Below are 25,593 nucleotides of genomic sequence, written 5' to 3'. Positions count from 1 at the left end.
CACCAAAAAAAGATGTCCTTTTTATCACAGGGGACTGGAATGTAAAAGTAGGAAGTGTAGAGATACCTGGAGTAACAGGCAAGTTTGGCCTTGGAGTACAAAATGAAGCAGGGCAAAAGCTAACAGAGTTTTGCTAAGAGAACACACTGGTTATAGCAAACACCCTCTTCCAACAACACGAGAGAAGACTCTACACATGGACATCACCAGATCGTCAATATCAAAATCAGATTCATTATATTCTTTGCAGCCGAAGACGGAGAAGTTCTATACAGTCAGCAAAAATAAGATCGGGAGCTGACTGTGGCTCAGATCAAGAACTCCTTATTGCAAAATTCAGACATAAACTGAAAAAGGTAGGGAAAACCACTAGACCATTCAGGTATGACCTAAATCAAATCCTTTACGATAATACAGTGGAAATGGCGAATAAATTCAAGGGATTAGATCTGATAGACAGAGTGCCTGAAGAACTATGGACAGAGGTTCGTCACATTGTACAGGAGGCAGTGATCAAGACCATCCCCAAGAAAAACAAATGCAAAAATGCAAAATGGTTGTCTGAGGAGACCTGACAAATAGCTGAGAAAAGAAGAGAAACAAAAGGCAAAGGAGAAAAGGAAAGATATTCCCATCTGAATGCAGAGTTCCAAAGAACAGCAAGGAGAGACAAGAAAGCCTTCCTATGTGATCAATAGAAAGAAATAGAGGAAAACAATAGAATGGGAAAGACTAGAGATCTCTCCAAGAAAATTAGAGATACTAAGGGAACATTTCATGCAAAGATGGGCACAATAAAGGACAGAAACAGTATGGACCTAACAGAAGAAGAAGATATTAAGAAGAGGTGGCAAGAATACACAGAAGTACTATACAAAAAAGACCTTAATGACCCAGATAACCATGATGGTATGATCACTCACCTAGAGCCAGGCAACCCTGAATATTCATTGGAAGGACTGATGCTGAAGCTAAAGATCCAATACTTTTGCCACTCGATGCCAAGAACTGGCTCATTGGAAAAGACCCTGATGCTGGGAAAGATTGAAGGTGGGAGGAAAGATTGAAGACAGAGGACAAGATGGTTGGATGGCATCACTGACTCAATGGACATGAGTTTGAGCAAGCTCCTGGAATTGGTGATGGACAGGGAAGCCTGGCGTGCTGCAGTCCAAGAGATAGCAAAGAGTGAGATATGCCTGAGCAACTGAACAACAACAGATTCTTAACAGAATAAAGATTAGAAGAAAGTCATTTGGGGGGAAGTTTCAGATCTCAAAAGGTAAACAGAAAGATGGCTTTTGATCTCAGCTCACCTCTAGGTTACAGGGATGGGGGGTGGACTGTCAATGTTCAGGGGAGCAGCGGTGGACAGTGGCCTGGCTGACCTGCATGTCTATACTTCACAACCAAGAAAGGGGCCACCCCACACCCTCGGGGCACAGCAGGCTGGGTCTGGCCTGGGCACTGGGCAGGAAGCACTCCCTTCCTAGCACTGAGAGCCTAGGGGAGTGTGCGGGGTGCAGACCCCACCTCCACTGCTGCCTGCCTTTGTCCCCACTCTCCTCTCGTCCTGGCTGCTTAGCTCTCCTGGAAGTGGGGACGCTCTTCTCACAGGTCCCTTCCCTGAGCTACGTGAGTACGTTAGTTCATCACAAACTGATGTGCTCTGCGTGACTCAAGGGCTCTCTAAGAGAGAAGTCCAAGAAAGAGGCAAAAAACACAGGCCTCTTTACCTCCTTGTACATGTTCACATGGATGGGTGACTCCCTGGAGTACTGACTGAATTCCCGTCAACCACAGTAACATTCTCAATGTTTCTTTTGATTAAATTCTCATTCACACCTCTCCGGATTCCCAGCGATTACAAACTTGCTTTGCGTTGGGATGCAGAGGTGGCAAGGGGCAAGAAAAGACACCAGGAGACAGAGCAGGTGGTGGAAGCTGACGGCATAGTGACCAAAAAGAGGACGAGGCTGAAGCTGGCCTGCGAGGCGGCTCAGGACTGCGTGAGGGCGCAGGACAACGCAAAAGGCTGTTCCCACGTGTATCTGACAAAGGTTTTGCTAAATCACCAGGAAGTGCAGCTTTCTTACCTAAGCCTGATGGCAAGAAGAGCGTTTTGCAAAACTCTCCAACAGAATGATACTTTTTTTCAAAGAGCTAAACCTCCAGCCTTTAAAAAATAATAAGAGAGCTAACAGAAGTGACATATCTGATTACCTGTCCAAACATGTTCCTTTATTTGGAAATTAAAAAAAAGCTTTCATGAAGAAAATGAAAACGCATACAAAAAGTGAGGGAATCATTACATTATAACACTGCTCAACAAACAGCACATGATTAGATGCAGGGACGGTTTTCCTTCGCTCCATCAGCAACAACCGTGCTGGATTTATGGAGGATGCAAAGATTAGGGCCACGGTCTTTAGAGCCTGGAAGTTTACAGTCTAATGAAGAGGCCTGGAAACCTCACTGTTCCAGAGGGTGGTTCTTTCTGAAGGTCTGTAACCCAGGGGAGGGAGCTGTTTCACTACAGCATGAGTCTGCCCTTGGCTCACGTGAGTCACTCTCTACCCTCTAAGTTCGTCTGACCTCCCAGCAATGAACCCTGGTGCTCCGAGAATCCAAGAAAAGCTGAGTACTCACCAAGATCTCTGGACAGATCCCTGGCAAACGTGAGGTGACTACTGTTACATATAAGGCACTCCTGGTGCCCCGAGAGACATGCAGACAAAGAGGAAGGAAAACACAAGGGCAAAAGCAAGGACTACAAAATCCCCTCCGCTTACCAGGCAGAATGTATGGATTTTCCTGTCCCTGGCAAGAGAACTATTCTCTTATTGAAGCAAGGAGAGAATAAAATACAGCATTCCTGATTAAACCTGTCCCATTTCTATTGTCCAACTAAATGTTTTTATTAAAATCTCTTAGAATGCTAATGCGCTTCATGCTTCCATCAGCAGCCAGGATGCTGAGATAGCATGAAGATGGTGCCTGGATGCTGCATGTGAACGAGACGCTCCTCAATAAAGTGCAAATGGATGGTAGGGAGCATCTGGACTCTTTCAAGATATTTTCCATAATTACTAACTGGTTCAAAAAGATGCAATACACTTCTCTGGTGGTCCAGTGGTTAAGAATCTGTCTGTGAGTGCGGGCAACACTGGTTCAAACCCTGGTCCAGGAAGATCCCACATGCCTTGGAGGAACTCAGCCTGTGCACCACAACTATGGAGCCAGCGATCTGTAAGAGAAGCCACCGCAACGCGGAGTCTGCCCTCCACAAGCAGAGAGTAGCCCCTGCTCGCTCCAATTAAAGAAAGCCTGTGCACAGCAGCAAAGACCCAGCACAGCCCATAAATAAATATTTTTTTTTTAAAGATGCACTGATGTTAGAGGTGGGGAGAAGAGGGGGCTTATTTCCTGATGAGGTCACAGAGGGTGAAGAAGGGAAGTGATGGAAACACTGAAGACCCTGCGGGTGCATCTTCTGTGACCTCCACCACCACTGGCCTTCTCTCTGGCAGCAGCAGCCCCAGTTTTATGAGTAAAGAAGGAAGGAAACTGCCCCAGAATCCACTTCTGCTAAGAACTTAAAAAAATTAAAAAAAAGACTTGAAAACCGAGCAAAAAAAAATCTATAAAGTGCTCTCAACTGCTAGCACCATTTAAAAGAGCATTTCTGGCAGACCGAGAACATCCGATGACACGCCAGCTTCCCACATTTTTAGCAAAGAAGTCAGTGTCCTACATTAAATTTCTTTTACAAGTAGATTATTACTGTTTCTATGAAATTTAAAATTTAAAGAGAAATGTTAAATGCTATACTAAAATTGTGAAGTTTTGTTCATAAACACACAATTCTCAGGGGGGAAAAAAGCAGCAAAAATAGTTCTATCAGTGCTGGTCCCTACTTCATTGTGGTTGTCATAAAAAGAAGCATTTGAACAGAATCTAGCAGATATACTTGTATAGAGAGTTGACTTTCTTGAATGCATCTTGGAAAATTGGCACTGTGATTTTAAGTGGCCTGCTGCAGGGGTCATCTTCTGTAGAGGGTCAGAGAGTAATATTTTAGCCTTTGTGGGTCACGTGGTCTTTGTCACGACTACTTAAGTCGGCTGCTGCAGTGTGAAACCAGCCAGAGGCCAAATAGAAACGAAGGAGCGTGGCTGCGTTCCAATAAAACTTTATTGAGAAAAACAGGCGATGGGCCAAGTTTGGCCACAGGCAAATAAATCCCTGGTCCACAAGAGCTTTCTTAGGAAAGCTTTTCCTCTAACATAACTCTTACACTTTTAAACACTAGAACAGAATAAACCCCAGGGTATGATGTTATAAAGCAGCAGTTCTCTGTCCTTGGCTGTATATTAGAATTCCCAGGGAAGGTCTGAAACATTCTATTGCCAGGCTGCGCCACAGATTAAAGAATCCTTGCAGGTAGGGCCCAGGTATCAATATATTTTTAAGCTCCACTGAAGATCTAATGTGTAGCTAAGGTTGAGAACCTCCATAGAGGAAGTGTCTTGCAGTAATTATAACTGATCGTTCAGCTACCTTAACTTCTGTCACTCATCCAGTAACCTGTGAGTCATCCACAGCCCAAGGACAATTTTCTCTTTGTAAGTAAAGGAAAGAAACTTATTACAATTTATTGAACGCCTACTTTGAGCCAAGTCCTAAAATGAATACTTTTATATCTTATGAATCAGGTATTATTTCATCTCCATTGATCTGTGAAGAAACCAAAGCTCAGAGAGGTCATATAACTTGCCCAAATGGCACAGCAAATGTAAATTCAGGATCTAAACTCAGGTCAGGCTGCTGAGCCCAGGAGCTCTTTGACTAGCCTCACATTATAACTTCGAATTGCTCATGAAGTCTTGCACCCAATACAATTCACTGATCAAAATATTCATTGTGGTATATTTAGAACATGCTTTCAGGTTACATAAGTATAATCACCTTCCTATAGTCAAATAATATATAAGTCGATAAATAAATACACAGCCTTTCCTCATATAAAGAGGTCTTAAGAAAAAGTTTTTCTTTAAACGATGACCTCTGAAATGTACTGAAACATTTTTTTTTTAAAAAATCAGTATGCTACATTATTACTTGTACTGATAAATAGATTTGCTTCCATGATCATTTTCTGTGGTGTTTTTAAAAACTATCAGAAACATCAGTTCCATTAATTAGAAGGGAAACCAGTGCAAATCAGGCGTCCTTTTAAAAACAGAAGCTTGGGGCTTCCCTGGTGGCTCAGTGGCAAAGAATCTGCCTGCCAATGCAGGAGACACAGGTTCGATCCCTGGTCTGGTAGCATCCCGTGTGTCTCAGAGCAGCTAAGCCCATGAGCCACAACTATTGAGCCTGTGCTCTAGAGCCCAGGAACCGCCACTGCTGAGCCCATGGAACCACTGTACCCTGGAGCCCGTGCTCTGCAACGAGAAGCCACTGCAATGAGAAGCCCAAGCACCACAACTAGACAGTAGCCCCTGCTCGCTGCAATGCAACTAGAGAAAAGTCCATGCAGCAGCGAAGACCCAGCACAGTCAAAAATAAGTAAATAAAATTGTTAAAAAAAAAACAAAACAGAAGCTTTATCACTTTTATACTGGATTTGTAATAATGTACTCTGAAATCCTTCAGTATTAGTAATGAGATATGAGAACAATTAATCTGAATCAGCACCTAGGGATTCATAACATACAAAATATTCTTACCTATAGCCATACCTTAGACTTGGTTTCATTTGGTAAAATCAGTGGTACTTGAGACTTCTGACTGGTTAATAGTGGAGAACAGCAGTTTACAGAACCCCACTGTCTGCGCACATACATGGTTTGAGACAGTGGCCAGCTTAAGTCTATGCAAGTGTAATAGGGAAGAACAAACCTGACTCCATAATGGCTGTTTCTTTTACTTTAACCTTTGTATTCTATTGCTTTTGCTACAAGTTACTAACTAAAAGAATGTTGCCTATAGCTTGAAATATACAGGACAGCCCATCATCAAGGCTCTGATCTTTAAAGATGTAACATTTCTCCATTCATATAAAGATAGAAAGTTGCAGAAAAGAGAATAACAGTTGTCTTGAAGGTTTAAAGGAACACTGTGACCTGACCTACACCTACAGCTGCAAGAACAAAGGATTCAGGGACCAAGAAGTTTGCAATAACCAACCATGTCCCCTCCCTTTTTAGTATAAAAGAAGCCCGAATCCTAACTTGGGTGAGATGGTTCTTTGGGACACTAGTCCACCATCTTCTCAGTCTTCTGGCTTTATGAATAAAGTCACTATTCCTTGCCTCAACAACTCCTCTCTCAATTTACTGGCCTATCCTGTGGGGAGCAGTATGAACTTGGTCCTGGTAACAAAAGGGCCTGTGTGGAACCTGCCGACTTTGGCCTTCTGTTCCTCTGAGTATCGCTACCACCTCAGCTGATGACATGGTTTGTCAAAACAAGCAAAGAATCTCATCACATCCCTATCGAGTGAGCCTTTCAAGCAGTGTTGGCTTACTGGATTTTGAGCAACAAGTGGTATGGCCACGCCTACCTGCTAAACATGTCAGCATACTTACAGTGTGATGTACCACCGATTTCCAGGGTGCCTGGGTGGTGGGAGAGGTGACTGTTACTTTCAGTGTCAACAACATAGGCTACTCCTGTTTTTCACTGGCACCGGACAGCTCAATGCCACAACCTCTAAGTAGTAACACCACCCAATTATCTGATGCATGACCGAGAAGACTGTCTAATGACCCACTTCTATGAATAAGAGGGTGTTTGAGATAAACACATATGCTGTTTATATTCAAATAAAGTTTATACAATTGATCCTACCTTACACACTGATTTGCCTGGCAAACTCTCCCTCCACCCCTGTAAAAGTGGGCTTCCACCCAGCTGAGCCATTTATGCACCAAATGCCTCTTTTCTGCTGATCGACTACAATGTACAAATCAATGTCCTCAAACAGAATCTGCGAGTCATCATGATGATTGATTTCTTTAGGGCACCAAAATCTTCAAAACTGCTTAGACCCTCTTTTGCTTCTCTGTCAACAAAATCATTACATGCAGAGATTAAGTGACCACTCACCATTCCTGAGGTACTAAAGACCATTAACTAGTTTTTAAATACTAAAGAAAGCCTAAGCTCCAGGGAAAAGCCAAAAGCCTCTCCAAGGTCAGAAGCTACTGTGGATTTACATTTCACAGCTTCGCAAAGAAGTTTTTGAGTTCAGAAGGTCAAAGAGTTACATTTTAGCTCTGCCAATCAGTATGAGATACTACCAGCCCTTTCATCACACTTCACAAATCTGGAAAATCTTTCATCGCCAGTAGACCCAGGAGACATCATCAGATAAAATACCAGCACATCAGACAGTTTATAATCTCAAGATGTTGGATAATGCTCCAACGTCCTTTTTTCCCTTTCTTCTTTCAACCAACAAGAATGCTACAGTAGACAGCCCCTGGGCATACGTGTCAGCATCAAAACGTGAGCCATTTCATCCCTCAGTGTCCACAGATGTGCCCCTCACTCTGAAGCCTTGAATTACTACAGCCTTGAAAGTCTTAAACTGGGACGTGGATGATGAATTAAATTTCAGGGAAATGCTTTCTTCATCCATCTGGCAGCTGATGACACATTTAGTACTCTTTATTGCCTATCTGTCCTGAAGAAAACGCTGTGATTTAAACACAGTAAATATTCCTGAAGGGAAGGTTATCGGCTAGATCGAAGGGACTCCGAGGAACCTGGGCAGAGGAAACAGGAGATCACAGGCTGAGGTCAAGGAGAAAATGGAGGATCCGGAAGACGGGGATTAAGAGAAGAAAATGTCAGCAGTGGCGGGGCTCTGGGATTTGAAGGGGAGAGAAAAAAATGGGCAGGGAGTGATGGGTCTACAGAATAAAAGGCCTGCAGGGAGAACAGAGCAGTGAGATTTATGGGGAGAAAGGCTCGTGGTCCTCAAAAGGGAGACTGGACAGAAAGCTACTGAGGAAGCAGAGACAGCCTGGGAGAGAAGCTCTGGGCGAGACAAAAGCAGAGAGCAGGGGTGTGGGAGCCAGTCTCCAGGACAGTCCCCGTGCTGCCTATGTTCATGCCCGTGTGGAGTCCCTTCCCACACTCACCTGGACTGACATGTGCACTTCCTAAGCTCTGATGGAAATGATGCTGCCCCTGACATCCGAGGCTAGGTCACAGAAAGGGGAACTTCTGCCCAGCACTCTCTTTCCGATCACTCACTCTCAGGAAACGCAGCTGCAACATTCTGAGGATACTGGAGCCAACCTATGGAGGCATCCACCCAGTGAGGAACTGAGGCCTCCTGCCAAGAGCTGGCACAACTTGCCTCCAAGTGAGCAGGTCCCCTTGGGAGGGGAGCCTCTGCTCCCAGTCAAGCTTCGGGCAATTGCAGCCCTGGTGCACATCTACAACCCCATCTAAGATCTTAACCCAGTTAAGTTGTCTCTGAATTCCTCACCCACAAGAACTGTGGGGGAAAAATAATTTTTTATTGTTGCTTTAAGCTGCTAAATTTGGGGATAGCTTGTTACTAACAATATTACCTATAGATTACTAATAGGATTGAACTATGTAGAGAGAGCAGGAAGGGACTTCCCTGGTGGTCCAGTGGTTAAGAATCCACCTTCCAATGCAAGGGATGTGGGTTTGATCCTTGCGCGGGGAACTGAGATCCCACAGGCCTAGGGGCAACTAAGCATGCGTGCCACAACTAGAGAGAACCCACATGCCACAATGCAGCCAAAAATAAACTCATTAAAAAATTTTAAGAGAAAACAGAGGCAGGAAAACAGAGACAAAAGGTCGAGCTGGGAGGGACAGTCACAACAGGAAAGCAGAGAAGGTAATAATACAGCAGAGAAGTCTGACTTCTCTCATTTTCTCTTTCCTTCTTCTTACCTCATTGCAGATTGATTTTTTTTTTCCTAAGTGAAACTTCTCTCATGTGAAAACTGAACCTGGACACCCCGATGCTTCTGATAATACAAATGGAACAACAGAATATAAAAGAAAAACAATAGCATAATAGAATAACAAAGTTATTCTAAGTGCTTTCTTTATATTTAATCAGTTAACCTCAACCCTGTGCAGCAGGTCCCAGAAATCCCATCTTTCACAGACAAGGGTGATGTGACTTGTGCAAGGCCACACAGCTAGTGAGTGGCCAAGCCAAGATGAAACCCAGGCAGCCCAGTTTCTGAGCTCCCACACCGAACCACATCACCATCTTGTGTCCATCTCAGACCAGGGGCCTCGGGGCTCACCCTTCTCAGAGCCGCTCATCCTATGTAACTGCATGCTAGGGGGCGCTGTCTCTGCCTTCACCCTCTGGCTTAAGGGGGCCTCTCAACCGGGACACATTGGACTTTCACAGAAAATTTTACTAAGGAGAACACAACTTAGCGACTAAACAACATTGAGAACAAAAGGAAAATAAACAAGAGTCCTGAGGAGGCATGTGCCCTCCTGACACAGGCCTAGTACAGCCTGACTCCCCATATGCCTGAGGTGGGCAGCCTGAGGCTGTGGAGGTGACCCGTTTCTGGCTGCAAAAATGTCTCCTCCCCACACGACTGTCAACAAGAGTGGCCCTGTGTTTAGAAAAGCCAGATTCCCCAAATCAATACAAAATCAAGGCCAACTTCTCAGCCCGAGGGTCTAGGTTCTGTGGAACATTGCCCACGGGGACCTGCCCAGTAGCCCTAGCAGCCTCCTTTATGAATTTCTGGTCTGAGGACAAAGTTCCAAGCATCCAGCAGACCAGCCCTGCTTTCTCACTGTGTCCTCGGGGGCTAGGAGGGGTCATGTGTATGATCTACTTTCAATTCCCAGTCATGCCCCAGTGCTCACCACCTGTGGTCACAGGACCACCGAGGAACATCATCCCATGTCCGGGACCCCATGCTTGCTGGGCCAGGACCACATCTGTTTCCAACCTGTGCCAATCTCAACCACACTCAGCTCCACTGCTGGCTTCCAAAGGAAACCAGTAACCCTAACCTATTGCATCATTCCACTAAACCTTAGGGGGTCAGGCAGAACTGCTGGTCACAGGGTGTAACCACTTCCCTTGAAAAGAATCATCATTAGATAAGAAGAGCAATCTCTTCCGCCAAGTCTCCCAGGAAGACCTGGCAACAGGCGTTCTCCTCTACCTTCCTCCTCCCTTCACCCAGCCTCTCCCCCATCCCAGGATCCCTTTTCTCAACCCTCCCCTCTCCCTGTTCCTTCCCCACTCTCACAACCCATTTTTATTCAGAGCATCTAAACACAGGCACTCCCCCTCCTAAACGACCTATGCAGCACAGCTTTCCAAGGGGCGCCTGCGCTGGGGTCATGGAAGCAGACCCACGGGGAATGGGGAAAGTCAAAGATTAGAGATCAAGCACTCGAGAGGGCCAGAGATCCCAACTGGCCACTGGGACTTCTCTGTCAGATTCTCAATCTGTAAGATGAAGGCGAACTAAAATATCTGGGGTCACTTACGGTTTCCGCAAAACCAGCAAGTTATAACTGAGGACCAAGTAACTCTCAGTTGTCCTAACATCTTTCAGTTTTAGGTTTAAAGAACCTTAATGACTTGGTCGCCACCCTATGTCTTAACGTCCACACCTTGCAAAAAACGCAATTTGAGGAAAGCTTTGCCTCCTCTGCTGCCTTTGGTCCAGCCCCTTAGAGAGCCTGGCTTTCTGTGAACACATCTGAATGGAGCGGAGCTGTCTTCCTCACATGAGTACTACCCAGGAAACAATCAGGGCATTTGTGGGGGGGGGGGGGGGGAGCCGCTTCTGAATTCCCGTGTTTTTCGAGGAGCAAATAAAAACACCACTGCCGCCCTGGAGTCGGAGATTAAACATCACAATGTCGCTATTTTTCATTTTCAATTATTTTAGTGACTCCATCCAAACATCAGAATGGTTCCCAGGAACTGCCACAATGCGGGGGTGGGATGGGGGGTTGTGACAGAACATCAAATTCTGCTTACCTTTGCCTTAACTTCGCTAGGTCCCCTATTAAGTAAAACCACAATGGGGGGAGGGGCGGGGAGGAGGCCATGCACCCAAAGCTGTGTCCTGGGGGAACTGACAGGAGTGTCAACTCCTGCGTATGCTGTCCTGGCCTGGTTTGCGTGCTTTTGTCAATTCTCTGGAAAAAGACTACCCACAAAGCCATAAAAGCATCTAAGTAGGATAAATGGTGGTAAAGAGTTGCTGCCCGTGAAGAACAGCCCTCCGTTGTCAGACCTCCTCTCTTAATGGATCCTAATGAGCTATTTTAAATGAAGGGGAAGGAAAAAGCCTAGCACTAACACATGATAATTATCTGTAATTCTCCATGTGTAATGTCACTTAATAGAGGAAAATAATGCAAACATGGACAGATGCTGACTAGAGCTTTACAGTGACATCAAAATGAGCGTATTTTGTACAGTAAGGAGCACGACTAAGCTGCAGTATTTCAAAGGCAAGTTTTCATCCCAAGGACAATACACAGCACGACTGTGGGGAATCTGCGATAAAATGAATGCCCACAAAGTATGACCCCTGGGAACAGGCAGGGGCTACAGAAATTTAGCTTTATGCCCAAACAGCTGATGGGTGTAGCAGAGACTTGTTTAGCTTCGAATATTTAATGTAAGATTCAGTGATTCTATATCAGCTTGAGTGAGAGGAAGAGAAATGGATTCCCCAGCTTCCTGGACAGGTTTTTGGGCAACTTAAAAGAACTACAATCTTAGCACTATAGGAGTCATCTAAAGTCAAATGTTCTTATCTTACAGATGATCAAAAGAAAGCCCAGAGGAGCTGGAGGAGAAAGGAAGGGGTGGGAGGTCATAAAAGGACTGTTACCCTTTATTTTACTCAACCTTGACCAGGAATCAGCGTTTCCTGTAACTCTCTTCATCTCTTTTTGCATCAGTAAATAATCCGTGAGCACTTACCATGGAACTGTGTGTGCTAAATTCTGAGGTTACTCTAAATACTAAAATATATCTACTGTAGTTGGGAATGATTTTATCTAATGTCTCTGCAATCTTATTAAACCTTGTTAGCATGTCTTAAAAATCCCACTGGAGGACTTGCCTGGTGGCCCAGTGGTTGAGAATCTGCCTTGTAATGCAGGGCATGTGGGTTTGATCCCCAGTCAGGAAACTAAGATCCCACCTGCTTCAGGGCAGCTAAGCCCACCTGTACATCACAATTAGAGAGCCTGTGTGCCACAGAGGGGTTTCCCAGGTGGCACTAGTGATAAAGAACTTGCCTGCCAATGCAGGAGACACAAGAGATTCGAGTCTGATCCCTGGAACAGGAAGATCCCCTGGAGGAAGTCATGGCAACCCACTCCAGTATTCTCTTGCCTGGAAAATTCCAGGGACAGAGGAGCCTAGTGGGCTACAGTCCATAGGGTTGCAAAGAGTCAGACACGACTGAAGCGACTTAGCAGGCACACACGTGCCACAGTGAAGATTCTCAGTGCTGCAACTAAAACCTGATAGAGCCAAAAATAAATAATTTTTTAAAGTTCAACTGTACTATTAAAAAAGAAACCCAACTCTTCACCTCAGATTCCCGCATCAGTGAGGGATCTCCTCCAAGTATGTGCACATGTGTAAAAGCATGAGTCTGTATCGGAGCAGAGCAGCATCAATTGACCTAGTGGCATCCACAGGAAAGAACAATTGTGGGCTAAAAGCAGAAGACAGACTAGGAAGAAAGACAAGAGCCCACATCACCAACGGATAATAAAAAAAGGGAAAACGACCACGACCCAAGTGAGCATGGTCTAAGGTACCTTTCGGGATGGCCACATACAGTCAGAGGCCCAGGATCACAGCAGTCCTGCCTCCAGCAACAGCCGGGGGAGAACTGCAAGTGAGCCTTGTAGGTGGACCACTGGAAAGCTTCGTTTGGGTCCGCCTAGGTTGCCAATCACCAGCACTAGGAATCGCTTGCTTTTGTTTTAATAAAGGAGAAAACAATGGAAACTGGAAACAAGGTAAATCGACTTGATTTTTATTTCAATTTTCTTGCAAGTTACCTGGATTAAAACACGGGGCACCTCCAATCTATTCTGAGGAAAAGAAGTTGGGAAAGAAAAGCTGAAAATAATTACATTAGTGATTTTTAATTGATACAGCTTTTCTTTTGGAGCTGACATTTAAGAACTCCATTGAAATCATGTTAGGCACTGACCTAAGCTAATTTAGCACTTCAGAAAATGGCCAGGTCTTTTGATAAAGATCAGGAACTTCCAGCATTTAGAGGTTACCTAGAGCTCTGTGCTCCAAACCCCAAACTGACTACTGGTCCCTCCAAATTCTGCCAACATACATAAACAAGTAGGCATGAAACCAGATGATCTGTCCTTTTCCAGTGGAAATTTCTGTTACTGATGTCAGGCACTTAGACAAGAATATAGCAAGTTCACTCTGGAGGTAGACACAACGTTCTCAGGACAGGACAAGCAGACCTGAGTGTCAGATGGAGAACACAGCCCTGCAGGCAAGGAGAACCCACAGACCTACTGCCCTGCCAGCCCAGCAGGTTCCCACCCCGAACTCACACGGCCCAATGGGCCTTTTATCTTTCACTTTACCAGTGAAAATGTTTTTCACCACCCTTAAGGGAAAGAACATTTCCCACTTGGATGATACCTGAAACGTTTGGGCTACCAACTTTAGAGACTGTATTTGTCACGAAGATACTTCCAATGTTAACTAAACACTCCAAGAATAAGTCAGAAAGAGAAAGACAAATATCATATACTAATGTATATATAAGGAATCCAGAAAGATGGTACTGATTAATTTATTTGCAGGTCATCAATGGAGAAAAAGACATAGAGAACAGACTCAGGAACACAGGGTTGGGGAGTGGGGGAAGGAGAGGGTGAAATGTATGGAGAGAGTAACATGGAAACTTACATTACCATATGTAAAATAGATGGCCCACAGGAATTTGCTGTATGACTCAGGGAACTCAAACAGGGGCTCTGTATCAATCTAGATGGGTGGGGTGGGGAGGGAGGTGGGAGGGAGGTTCAGGAGGGAGGGGACATAGGTTCACCTACGGCTGATGCATGTTGAGGTTTGACAGAAAACAACAAAATTCTATAAAGCAATTATCCTTCAATTAAAAAAAAGTACTGCTATTGTATCAGGCAAATTTACTCATAAATTTAAACTACTGAGAGCTACTAAGTCAAATTAAACTTGTTGAAATTCTGCAAAGTTGGTTTCACTCATCATTCTTCTTCTTCTCTACTAGATAAAATGCATATTAAACCAATTGCTTAATCATGTTAAATAACTGTTCATATTTTCAGGACAACACAATCAAAACCTAAGACTTATTTCTAAGTTCTTCACCAAAATGAACATATTTTTCTTGTGTTACTAACTTCTGTATATAAGTATTATGCTAGAATTGCACTCTATTTTAGACTTTTACATAGTCGAATTATGGTAATAATATTAAAATCATGACTTTTAAATGAGATTTCTAAAAAGAATCAATCTCCAAGGCTTTGCCATTGCAGATTATTCTGATTATAGTAGGAAAACTACTGTTTATTGATAGAAAACCACATCATGTTCAACCCTAACCACAATTTTATATTCCCATTTAAGAGATGGGAACTCTTTAGCTCAGAAGAGTTAGGTAAATTGACCCAAATTATGAGATAAAAAAAGGATACAGGATTCAAAGTCAAGTCTTCCCAGCTCCAAATCCTAACCTCCTTCTTTTTTGATTTGTTACTGCACCCAAGTCCCTGAACAAATTAACTACTAAATTATGCAACATAACAGAATCACACAAATATGGCACATATCCTATTTCATACCTTTAATCCTCTGAAACTTCCTGGGCTGGTTGGAGAGGAGCTGGAGGATTTCGTCGATTTAGGAGTGGAAAGCTGGCTGCTGGGAGTTCCATTAACTGACCGTGAGACAACAAAGGAGACAGAGGTCATCAGAACCCAGAGCCACCAGACTGGGCAAAACACTAAGCACATGCCCAACACAGCTGCAACGGAGCTTCAATTCACTGAAAGCTCAAAGCAGATGGCAAATCAGCAAAAAGCAAAAATAACATGTCTTACTGCACTACAGACAAAGTATCAGACAAATAAGCAGTGAAACTAGATTTTCAATAATAGCTTTCCAGCGGTAACATAAAAAAATATATAAAACGTTATGGAGTTAGAGATGTGAAGGAGAACTTGTCCATAAATCCTGCATGCCAGCAAGGGTAGAGAAATACATGGCTGTCATATTTGTAACTGTTTACTCGGCAGGCTGTCCTATAACCTGTCCACACAACCCGAATCACGGAGGCACTTCTCTGTCTCTCCCAGATCAGCTCCACAATAATTTTAACACATTTCCTAAGGATATTCTTAATGGAAAAAGAAAATTACTGGTCTCTTCCAATTTCTTTTTATCTGGACTAGTTATTTCTAATTCCTTCTATTTTCTTGTCTTCTTAGCTTAATTTCCCCATTATTTAGCAAATCTTGGTGGGTTTTTCTGACACCCTCCTCTCAACTTGCGTACACTTCCTAGGTTGAAAGCTCAGTTTAGAGACTAGGTGAAGAAAAGTATGTCGGTGGCAGCTGCCAAGAGAGGGTTAGCTTGCAGATTTTACACTAACTATACAGTGCTAGTCACACATCTCAGGATGACTCAGGCTTATTCCTAATTATACCAATAGGATCCACTTCTGTTGTAATTTCACAAAGCTATTAGTTAACATCTGGTACTGGTAATTTCTTTTTCCTTTTCTAGGGGGCTATTTTAACCCCTTTTATCATTAATTTTCAATGCTTTTGTCCCAAGTAGATGAAAACTGCCATTCGTCTCTATGGAAAGACAAGCAATGTCCACTTCCTTTTTAAAAAATCTTTTTAACACAAGGGAGCAGACAACTGTTATTTTAAATGATGCTAATAAGTATAAAAAGCAAAATGCAAAACTCCTGAAAAGGTGACCTCAAAAAGCTGAGCACCAGTCCTTGAAAGGGAGCAGAATTCTGGATCAATAAGCATGATATTTGTGATCAGATGAATCATTCATGTTTGTTTACTGGATGGCTCACTGTAAAAATTCAGCAAAGATGCAAAAATTTGACAGTTATTTTTCAATTACCAAACTTTAACTTCCTAGTTTAAAACCACTCGTTCATAAATCATTATCAGTTATCTAGATTTTCTCAACAAACGTTTGTGGGTATTTATAGCACAAGTACAACACAAGTAACTGTACAATCAATTAGAAACTTCTTAGAGTATTCAACAGTCCTGCTTATTTTTCAATAAAGTTACACTTCAATTAATGCTGTTTCTTTTATCCTTTATTTTTTTTTTATTTTTATTTTTATAAATTTATTTATTTTAGTTGGGGGCTAATTACTTTACAATATTGTAATAGTTTTAGCCATACAATGCTGTTTCTTTTAAAAATTCTCTTTAAAGGGAACAGGTGGTAGGAATTCACATAGAAAAGAGATATTTACGAGCAATCAACTAGTGAGCTTGCTAGGAGCTGATACTGAGTCTGGCTCCTTTCCTTCTTCATTCAACACAACTACCTGTTCAGGTCCTCCTCACCCAGCACTGTTACCTTTCACTGATCTTCAGAAACCACTTTGCAATCAAAGATTTCCTTGCAGCAGTGATGGAAAAGGGACTAAAGAAGAAAAATTGGTTCCTGCAAAGGGTAATCCCTGTGGCCAACCAATGTCCCTAAAAACACACCTCCTGCCTGAAGATAATTTCTTAACAAAACTCACTGGCAGGGATTGAACTGCTATCAGCATATACGTGTTCATACTTGCCCTTAAATAACTCCCATCCTAGAGACACTAAGCCATAGACAACCCTCTAAGTTTCCGATAGTATTTAAAAGGCTCAAAAAAAATGCCGTCTAGTGAGAAGTTCTTAATGTCCTTTTTTTTTTTTTTTTTTGCACATTTCTCCATTTCTGGGAAGGTAACTGGAAGCTGGGACAGTTACCTTGGGCTCTCTCCCCTGACACTGCTGCCCCCAACAGAAGGTGGACAACGCCCAGCATCTCTGTGATGCTCCCTCTCCTTCAGTATACCCTGGATTTTCTTTCCCCCAAATAAGGCTTTTATCCACCCTTCCCTCAACTGTAAGGTAAGAAATTGACTTGAGGCTTTCTTGTTCGCTTGCTCTGAACACTTTTTATCTGGGTGGACAAAGAGTCACAAGCTAGAAACCTTAAGTGAGAATTTTTAATATTCAAATTATGGTGACTATTATAGCTCAGTTGGTAAAGAATCCACCTGCAGTGCAGGAGACCCCAGTTTGATTCCTGGGTCAGGAAGATCCCCTGGAGAAGGGACAGGCTACCTACTCCAGCATTCTTGTGCCTCCCTGTGACTCAGCTGGTAAAGAATCTGCCTGCAATGCAGGAGACCTGGGTTCAACCCTGGGGTTGGGAAGATCCCCTGGAGAAGGGAAAGGCTACCCACTCCAGTATTCTGGCCTGGAGAATTCCATGGACTGTATAGTCCATGGGGTCACAAAGAGTGGGACATGACTGTGAAACTTTCACTTTCCCTTTACCCACTGTGTTATCTGGATTAATGTCTATGTACTTATTACATACTATTTAGCTATCTTGATAAATTTGAGTTTTATGGAGGTATTTAGTCAATCAGAAGACTTCAATAATGGGAGCACTTCTGTCCAAAGAATGAAAAAGCACAAGATTATGTTTACAAAGTTATTGCTCTGTTTGAAATTCCAGTGAGTCCCATGGAATGTTCTAAATGGTAATGGGTACACTACAGCAAAAGTAGCCTGTAAAAGCAAGTTATTCATCTGGGTTCTGTGGCTTTTAATAATACAAAACTCTCTGATTTTTATAACTATATCATATGTATTGAACATGCTTTTGAATTAATCTTTTATTTATTTTTTTTTTGAATTAATCTCTTTTAAAGAAGTCATTTAACCACTGAGATGTGGTTTACATCTCACAACTTTTACTTGTAAGTTTAAGATAAACTTTATTAACCCAAATCCAAATATGGACTCAGTTGAAAATCTGAGGTAGTGAAATGTTAAGATTTTCTTGAATCACTTTATTTAAGCATCTCAAATTCTAGTTAAGAAGATTTATATATTTATTAGACTATTCTGTGAAGCAGTTGGTCCTCAAGACAAGTATGGCTATGAAACATGTTTTTAATTAATTTCCCTCTTTAGACCTTGGATAGCCAAAATTAGAGTTATCATAATATGTGATCTTTGAACCACTCTCCACTTTTATTTAGTTATTTTAGTTATATGATAAGCATCTGTAAACCTATCACTAAAACAAAAGCTAAGAATCTGACAAAAATCTACATCTACTCTATAATAAACCCAGTGGTTCATGCAAATTTCATGTTATATTAGCTTTCCCAGCATTTGAAATATTGGATTGGCCCCAAAGTTCATTTGGATTTTTCCATTTGATCTTAAAAAACAAATTTTGGGGCCAACCCAATATTTTACAGAAAGCAAAATATGATCTGAAATAAGCTTAACATCAGAGAGATGCTTTCAGCTAAAAATATTCGTATTGCCAATATTTTGAGAGAGAGAATACTGGGCCTATTAACCCCAGAGTGAGAAAGAAGGGAAGGAGAGTATAACTGCTTCTCTGGCCATTCTCGTATTACCGACAACCCTTAGCCTTTTTCGGTAACAGATTATTTTCCAAAATTAACTAGAAGACAGAGCCCTTGAAGCACTGCGCCTCCTCGGTCACCGTGTGCTGTGACGGCACCGAGACTGCACATGGGGCTGTCTCCGGAAGATGCCTGGCTCTCGAACAAGCAAGGGGGCCGACGCATGAAGCACTTGCTACAGCACAGATGTCCACAGGTACAAGCCAGATACGGTCATGGAAATGGAGCAAAAAGAAACGGAAAAGGTGGCAAAAGACAAAAACAAAGAAGCCAGCGGAGCGACGAAGCCATAGTTCTCCTGGCTCACCTGGGGATCTGGCTGTAGCGTAGGCACTGGAGCAGTGGCCACCCCTCTTTACTGTACACATTCAGTGTCACCAAAGGAGGAGAAGGAGAGCAGTTACTCGGCAGGTCTAAACGTGCCCAGAAAGAAGGGCAAACCACCCCACCTAAAGAAAGCGGGGTCGCTGCTGAAGGCGAAGCAGTAGAAACCCCCCAAACTCAGTCTTTTATAAATAGGTTGATGCTTCAGACAGTTTCGATTCATATTACTTTCACATGTTCTAGATTCCTCACATGTAAAATCATGCTTTTTCACAACCCTTTCCTTAATGGGAAACAATATTAGCATACTATAAACGAGCCTTATAGCATCAAAATATCAAGATTTGGGGGATATTTTAATATTTTAAAAATGTCAAAAGCTGTCAAAATTATGACAAATCTATAGGTTTAGGATCTGAAAGAAATGTAGAGGTAAGTCTGACTCTGAAATAAGCAGTATTACTTCCAACAATAATTGTTGCTACGATTAAATTGCTTAATGAAGGAAAAGCCTGTGGAACCTAATCAAGGAAATAGTTTTGCTAGGTGGGTGTGTTGGCTTATGCTTTAAACCAATAAGAGAAGAAAATATCCACAATCATACAGCAAAAATTTAAAATGCAGATACAGTGGTCAAAACGTAAAACACTTCTATGTAAACACCAGGAAAAGAATCTAGATAAGATTGCTCTTGAGAAAATGTGTCAGAACAAAACAAGTTATCTTAGGACACTTATTATAACTTGGAAAGACAGACTTAAAATTTTGGATCTAAAAATCATGCCGTCTATACGTTATGTTGGAACCCGGCTGCATACAAGGATGGGCAAGACTATTAACTCATATTAAAGAAAACCGAAGAATGCTCTGTTCCATTTGTGACTACCCACTTCCTTCCCCGTAACTACCTGAAGCTGGTGATTTGCTGCGTCGAGAAGGCCCAGGGCTCTTGGATCCAGAATATTTAACAGCTGAGGAGCGAGAATAAGAAGACTTCAAGACGCGGCACTCTAGAAAGAAAGGAAAGTGCTTTAAAGAGATCTAGTTTTAATTCTAACCAAAGAAAGATCACACTCCAGTAGTTTAGTGCCTAGAACCATTACCTGATCATCTTATTACTGTTAAATGGCTTTTATATACAGAGCATCCATCCCAAAAGCACACCTGAGATTTTCTTAAATTAGGCTTCAGACTTTGCCATGCACCTCATTGTTCCAGATGGAGTTCTTAATACAGAAATCCATATATAGTAAGTGCTCAATCAAGAAAACTCAATTCACATACACACACACACACACACACACACACAGCCTAATCTCCACATGTGCAACTTATTATTATTGATCAACATCATTGATAGGCAAAGGCTATAATAAAGAGTTCTCTCCAACTCAGATAATCTTAATTTGAAAGGATATAGGATTCTAATTTCTGAACCCCTTACTGTCTTATTTTCCATCTGCCTGAAGTACAAAGCATCAAAAATGAAGGAACTAGCTTTAAACAAGAGCTTTCTTCTTTCCATAAATTGCCAAATAAATCAGCATGTGAAACTGAAAGCGGCTCAGTCATGTCCAACTCTTTGCAACCCCATGGACTATACAGTCCATGGAATTCTCCAGGGCAGAACACTGGAGTGGGTAGCCTTTCCCTTCTCCAGGAGGTCTTCCCAACCCAGGGATTGAACTCAGGTCTCCCTGCTGCATTGCAGGCAGATTCTTTACCAGCTGAGCTACCAGGGAAGCACAAATCAGCACATAGAGTACCAGAACTAATTACACAGCTAAAATAATCACTTCCAATTCAAATAATTAAGAATCTGGATTTTGGAGTCATGCAGATTTGGGATGAATCATGGGTGCAACTTTGCTAACTGGCGCACTTAGCTGAGGTCTAAGTCTCAGTTTTCTCTCCCTATGAAATTGGGATGAGACTAAATCTGCTTAACAGGCTTGTTATAAGGATTAAATTATATAACATATTGTCAAATTCACATTAAAATACTTCAATTTATGCAGAAAGATTAAAATACGGGTTGGTTTTAATCTATACCCCCAGGGACAATAAATTAACAAGTGAAATACACTAATCAGCAAAATACACACCAGGGGAGGCTAGATAGCATCTGAAAGACTCTAATCAAAACCTTACTCCAAGGGGGCTGTAGCAGGCAGTTTAATTAACGAGCATTATAGATGTTAGAAAGTATTCCAGTGTTGAAAGGAGTGGTGTATGGATTAGTTAGAACCTTCCTAAAGGCAATGCCACACTTTCATGGGCAGGATGTGTGACCCTTGAGAGCTAATAACCAGAACCACCTCAAGGTTTAGGAATCTGAGCAAGCCCTGCACCCAGCTCATTAAGACAGGATTTTGCCTTAAGACTAGGTTAGCTAAATTCTCGGAGAAGGCAATGGCAGCCCACTCCAGTACTCTTGCCTGGAAAATCCCATGGACGGAGGAGCCTGGTGGGTTGCGGTCCATGGGGTCGCGAAGAGTCAGACATGACTGAGCGACTTCACTTTCACTTTTCACTTTCATGCATCGGAGAAGGAAATGGCAACCCACTCCAGTGTTCTTGCCTGGAGAATCCCAGGGACGGGGGAGCCCGGTGGGCTGCCGTCTATGGGGTCACACAGAGTCGGACACGACTGAAGCGACTTAGCAGCAGCAGCTAAATTCTATGAATTTTGAATGATTTTTAATGCAAGATGTTGTCAGAAGTATAAAAGGACAGAGTTGGGACTCATCAAGATTACCAGTTAAGCAGATTTTGTTTGTTTGTTTTTTAATCTTTGCCTCCTGAACCCAAGCAGGACCCTGTGGAAGCTCCTGGGCATGGAAGCCTTTCCCTGTCCCCCATTTCTTATAGGGAACAGACACCAGCCTCCATGACCTTCCCTGAGTTCCAAAGGGCAGGTTCCAACACTTGCTAGTCAGGAAAGGAAGGTAAGGAAGACGCAGTGGAGGGGCAGCCGAGAAACAGCAGTGCAGATTCGGGGCAGGGTCCTGGCTCTGCCTCAAGGGATGCACGTAACAGCGTCTCTGAGCTCTTTACAGAACAAACCCCCAGTAAATGGGAGAGATCAGCAATCCTCATTCCAGAGAAGACCACTTTTAGGAACCAGATAAACTCATCAGAAGACCACCGGAGAACAGGTCAAAGGCGTGCAGGCTCTGCACACACCTCACCCTTGAACAACTGCTGTAAAACCCCTCACTGGATTCTCCAGGGTTGGGAAACACAGTTTTGAGAGGCAGGAGCCCAGTGTGTGCCCCTCTGCCTGGTAAAGCAATAAAACTGTTCTTTCCTATTTCACCCAAAACTATGTCTCTGAGATTTGATTCAGCACCAGTGCACAGAGGCTGAGTTTTTGACATCACTCCTTATAAATGCACTTGTGGCAGAATTAGGTCTGAGACTTGTTTTCATAGTAAAATTTTATGATCTAATGGTGATGATATAATAATAACATTAACAACAACATTAACAGCACATACTATGTAATGGGCACCCTTCCAACTCTTTTACACATATTAATTCATTTATGCAAAATTTATACAAAATCTTATGAAAAAGCCCCTATTATTATCCCCAGTTTGCAGAAGGTTAAGTAATTAGAGATCAGGAGGGAAGAAATCAGTAACTTTCACCTATCTTTAATTATGGGAGTTCATTGGTAACCAAAACAACAAAAAACTATGAATGATTCAAATATTGTAGGTAAATTAACAACATACGTATAAAGCACTGAGTACAATGCCTAGTATACACATAGTAAGTGCTCAATAAACGTTTAATTGCTGTTGTTGCCACCCAACTTAACTTTACAACCTGAAATACACTGAGTTTCAATGTCTCAACTTTCAAAATGATAAACATTGACAAAGAAATATTATGAAATGAAATTAAGCTACAGTCAAAAAAGATGTAAAATAGAGATGATGTGTAAATTCACATTTTTCAATAAACCCAAAAGAACAGGTGAGAGTATTAACATAGATAATATCGCTAATTCTTTAAGGTCTTTCTGGTGGCATTACTGATCTAAAGCAGGGCTAGATATAAGATGCTACAGAAACTTCCTCAAGAAATTTGGCACCTGTGGGAAAAAAACAAAGTGGAAAACCAAGAAGAGTAGATAAATGAGCCCCAAGCACTCAGTAGAGAAGTCAGCCCTAGAAAACTGACATAGTATATATAACAGGAAAGAATTACACAAGGAAGTCTGACACCAGAGCATGTATCATCTGGAATTTTAAAAAGTTTATGGGTCACCATATTTATTTGGTAATATGTTTCTCTAATTCTGGACTGTCGAGTCACTACAACTGGGAGGGGTTTATCACTAGTCTAATTTTTGAAAAGCCAGCTTTCCTCATTCATGAAATTAAAGCGTGGGATTGAAACCTCTAACATCTCTCTTCTCTATGAAACATTATGTCTATATGATTGTATCTCATTTAATGATGAAGTTGACTTCACTATCAGCTAATAATCACTAATACTGTAATCCGTTTAAATTTCAGATAACAGAGTAGAGCAATATTCCCAGAATCAATAACATCTGAAATCACTGAGGTTATTGCTAAGCAGTTGAAAACTCCATTTTTTGGCTAAAATTAAGAGAAAGGGATTTTCTTATCCTATCAATGAAAACAGCTTTATTTTTTCTGCATATATAACAATTCATGTTATTTTTTTAAAGGATGGAAACAGAGCAAAGAAATCTGAGATAATCACTACTAACAAATTATTATTCTTTTACATATCTCTTTATGGACATGAGAAATGTATAATAACTATTTTCAGGTTCAGTACTATCCATATTTTAAGGTGGCCTAGCCAAGGCACCATTCTGGAAGAATGTAGGAATCAATTTTGAAAGTGTAAGAATGCAGTAAAAAAGAGAAGAAACCAATTTGCAAAAAACCCAAAAAATATTTAACTACTTGGAATTAGGGTTTTTTGGTTTTTGCAAGTAGGTAACTACCTCATTGTATTTTCCACTTTTATTAATTCAAAGAAATTAACTCTAAGAGTGAGAGTAGATGATGATCTAATTAAATTAACTCTTTATTAATTCTTTCTTCGACAACCAGACCACTTAACATGCACCAAATGACAAACCTAAACCTCCACTTCAAGGTTACAAAGATGGTCACTGAATTGCCTTACCACTGTGATCCAGGACAAAGTCATCTTGGGCATAACGGAATTTTTCAGGTCCACATGCAATAAAAACATCATCATCACCAAAAAAGTCTTGCAGACAAGTAACCTAAAAAAAAAAAAATCATGTCCAAGAAGTAAATTAGAAACATTAGAAGTGTAATAAAAGTCAACAAAATTTAAATATATTTTCAAGCCTCACATATAATAGTGAGTCAGAATGAAAAACTATTTCCAAGCATTTTACTCTTCACAAAGCACTTTCACACACTGTCTCCTGACCTCAGAACAACAAAATGAGGGGCTTATAGCTGGCACCTATATTCCCGTTTCACAGGCGAAGTGAAAGGCATCCACAGGAGCTCAGGGATATATTCCAGGGTTCCCGTTAACAGGTGGCAAAGCTGGGGCTGATGGAGGTCTCTGTTCCCAGTTTACCCGTCTACACTTCCTCTCTCCTCGCAGCTCCACATCCCAGCATGTCATCTTGAGTGTGACCCCTCTGTATCTCTGGCACCGTGTGCCTTAGGTTGTCATGAGGATTGATATACGAAAACCTCTCAGAATGAGAGCCAGGCACGTAAGTACAACGTGTTAATACTCATCTCTGCCACCACCACTGGAATCAGAGGAAGACTTGTCATAAAGCTAATGAGGGCCCTTCCAAGGCCCTGTACTTAAACAGTCTTAACTTCATATTCTTTTTTTCACCCCTCCCCCACACAGTATAAGTTTCAGATTCCATAAAACTCAACCCTCCCCCGCCCCGGCCCAGGCAGCACATTTCTCTGTTCATTCAAGTGGTGACAAGAAGAACCATATTCTAGGATTTTGGAAGCAGACAGGCTTCACTCTCACCTGTTTTCTAATGGGATGAATATGATTTCTTTTTCAAAAAGTACTCCTCTGCCAATAATAATAAAAAGTTTTTAACAAGTAATAAAGTTTAATACAGTTTCTAGTACTTGGAAAAGTTGTGCAATCTCAAGAATCCCTTGTCTTTCTGATCACTACTTGGCTTTTTATTTGAAAAAAATTCTCTTTCACTGCCGAGTTAAACAAAAAAAATGCTCGAGAGAGAAGACAGTGGACTAGACACGGTAAGTGGAACAGGCATGCACACGGATCCAGTCACTCCAATTTCCATCAAGCAAGATGCGTCTTCTGTACCTCACTGAAATCAGCCCAGGTAGCAGTGCTTTACTCAGTTTGGTAAGAAATTACCACAGATAAGGCAGCTTCAATGACAGAAACTTATTCTCACAGTTCTGAAGGCTGGACGTCTGAAATGAGGGTGCCCGCAAGGTGGGGTTCTGCTGAGAACCCTCTGGCCGGCTTCCTCACATGG

At 42.0% G+C, this 25,593-nt stretch overlaps 1 protein-coding gene across 7 annotated transcripts in view; it reads right to left on the bottom strand.

The window, feature by feature from the left end:
• DCLK2 (doublecortin like kinase 2) overlaps window positions 1-25,593 on the bottom strand; it is a 185,729-nt gene that overhangs the window by 40,988 nt on the left and 119,148 nt on the right. For 3 of the 7 annotated variants that reach the window (XR_014069343.1, XM_081544011.1, XM_081544012.1), the window contains exons 3-5: window positions 24,252-24,354; window positions 19,982-20,083; window positions 14,893-14,987 (exon numbers count right to left, since the gene is read on the bottom strand). Coding sequence is in view for 6 of the 7 variants with exons in the window: in XM_081544011.1 (XP_081400137.1) it covers window positions 14,893-14,987; window positions 19,982-20,083; window positions 24,252-24,354 (300 nt within the window). In the remaining variant the exon portion in view is untranslated. Of the gene's footprint in view, window positions 1-13,977; window positions 14,051-14,892; window positions 14,988-19,056; window positions 19,108-19,978; window positions 20,084-24,251; window positions 24,355-25,593 lie in introns of all 7 variants that reach the window. The other 4 variants (XM_081544009.1, XM_081544010.1, XM_081544015.1 and 1 more) reach the window with 3 other exon arrangements.

This window comes from Giraffa tippelskirchi, chromosome 11 (assembly GCF_054371585.1).
Source record: "Giraffa tippelskirchi isolate mGirTip1 chromosome 11, T2T-mGirTip1v1.2.pri, whole genome shotgun sequence".
Lineage (NCBI taxonomy): Eukaryota > Metazoa > Chordata > Mammalia > Artiodactyla > Giraffidae > Giraffa > Giraffa tippelskirchi.
This window is presented reverse-complemented; position numbering and strand designations above follow the sequence as displayed.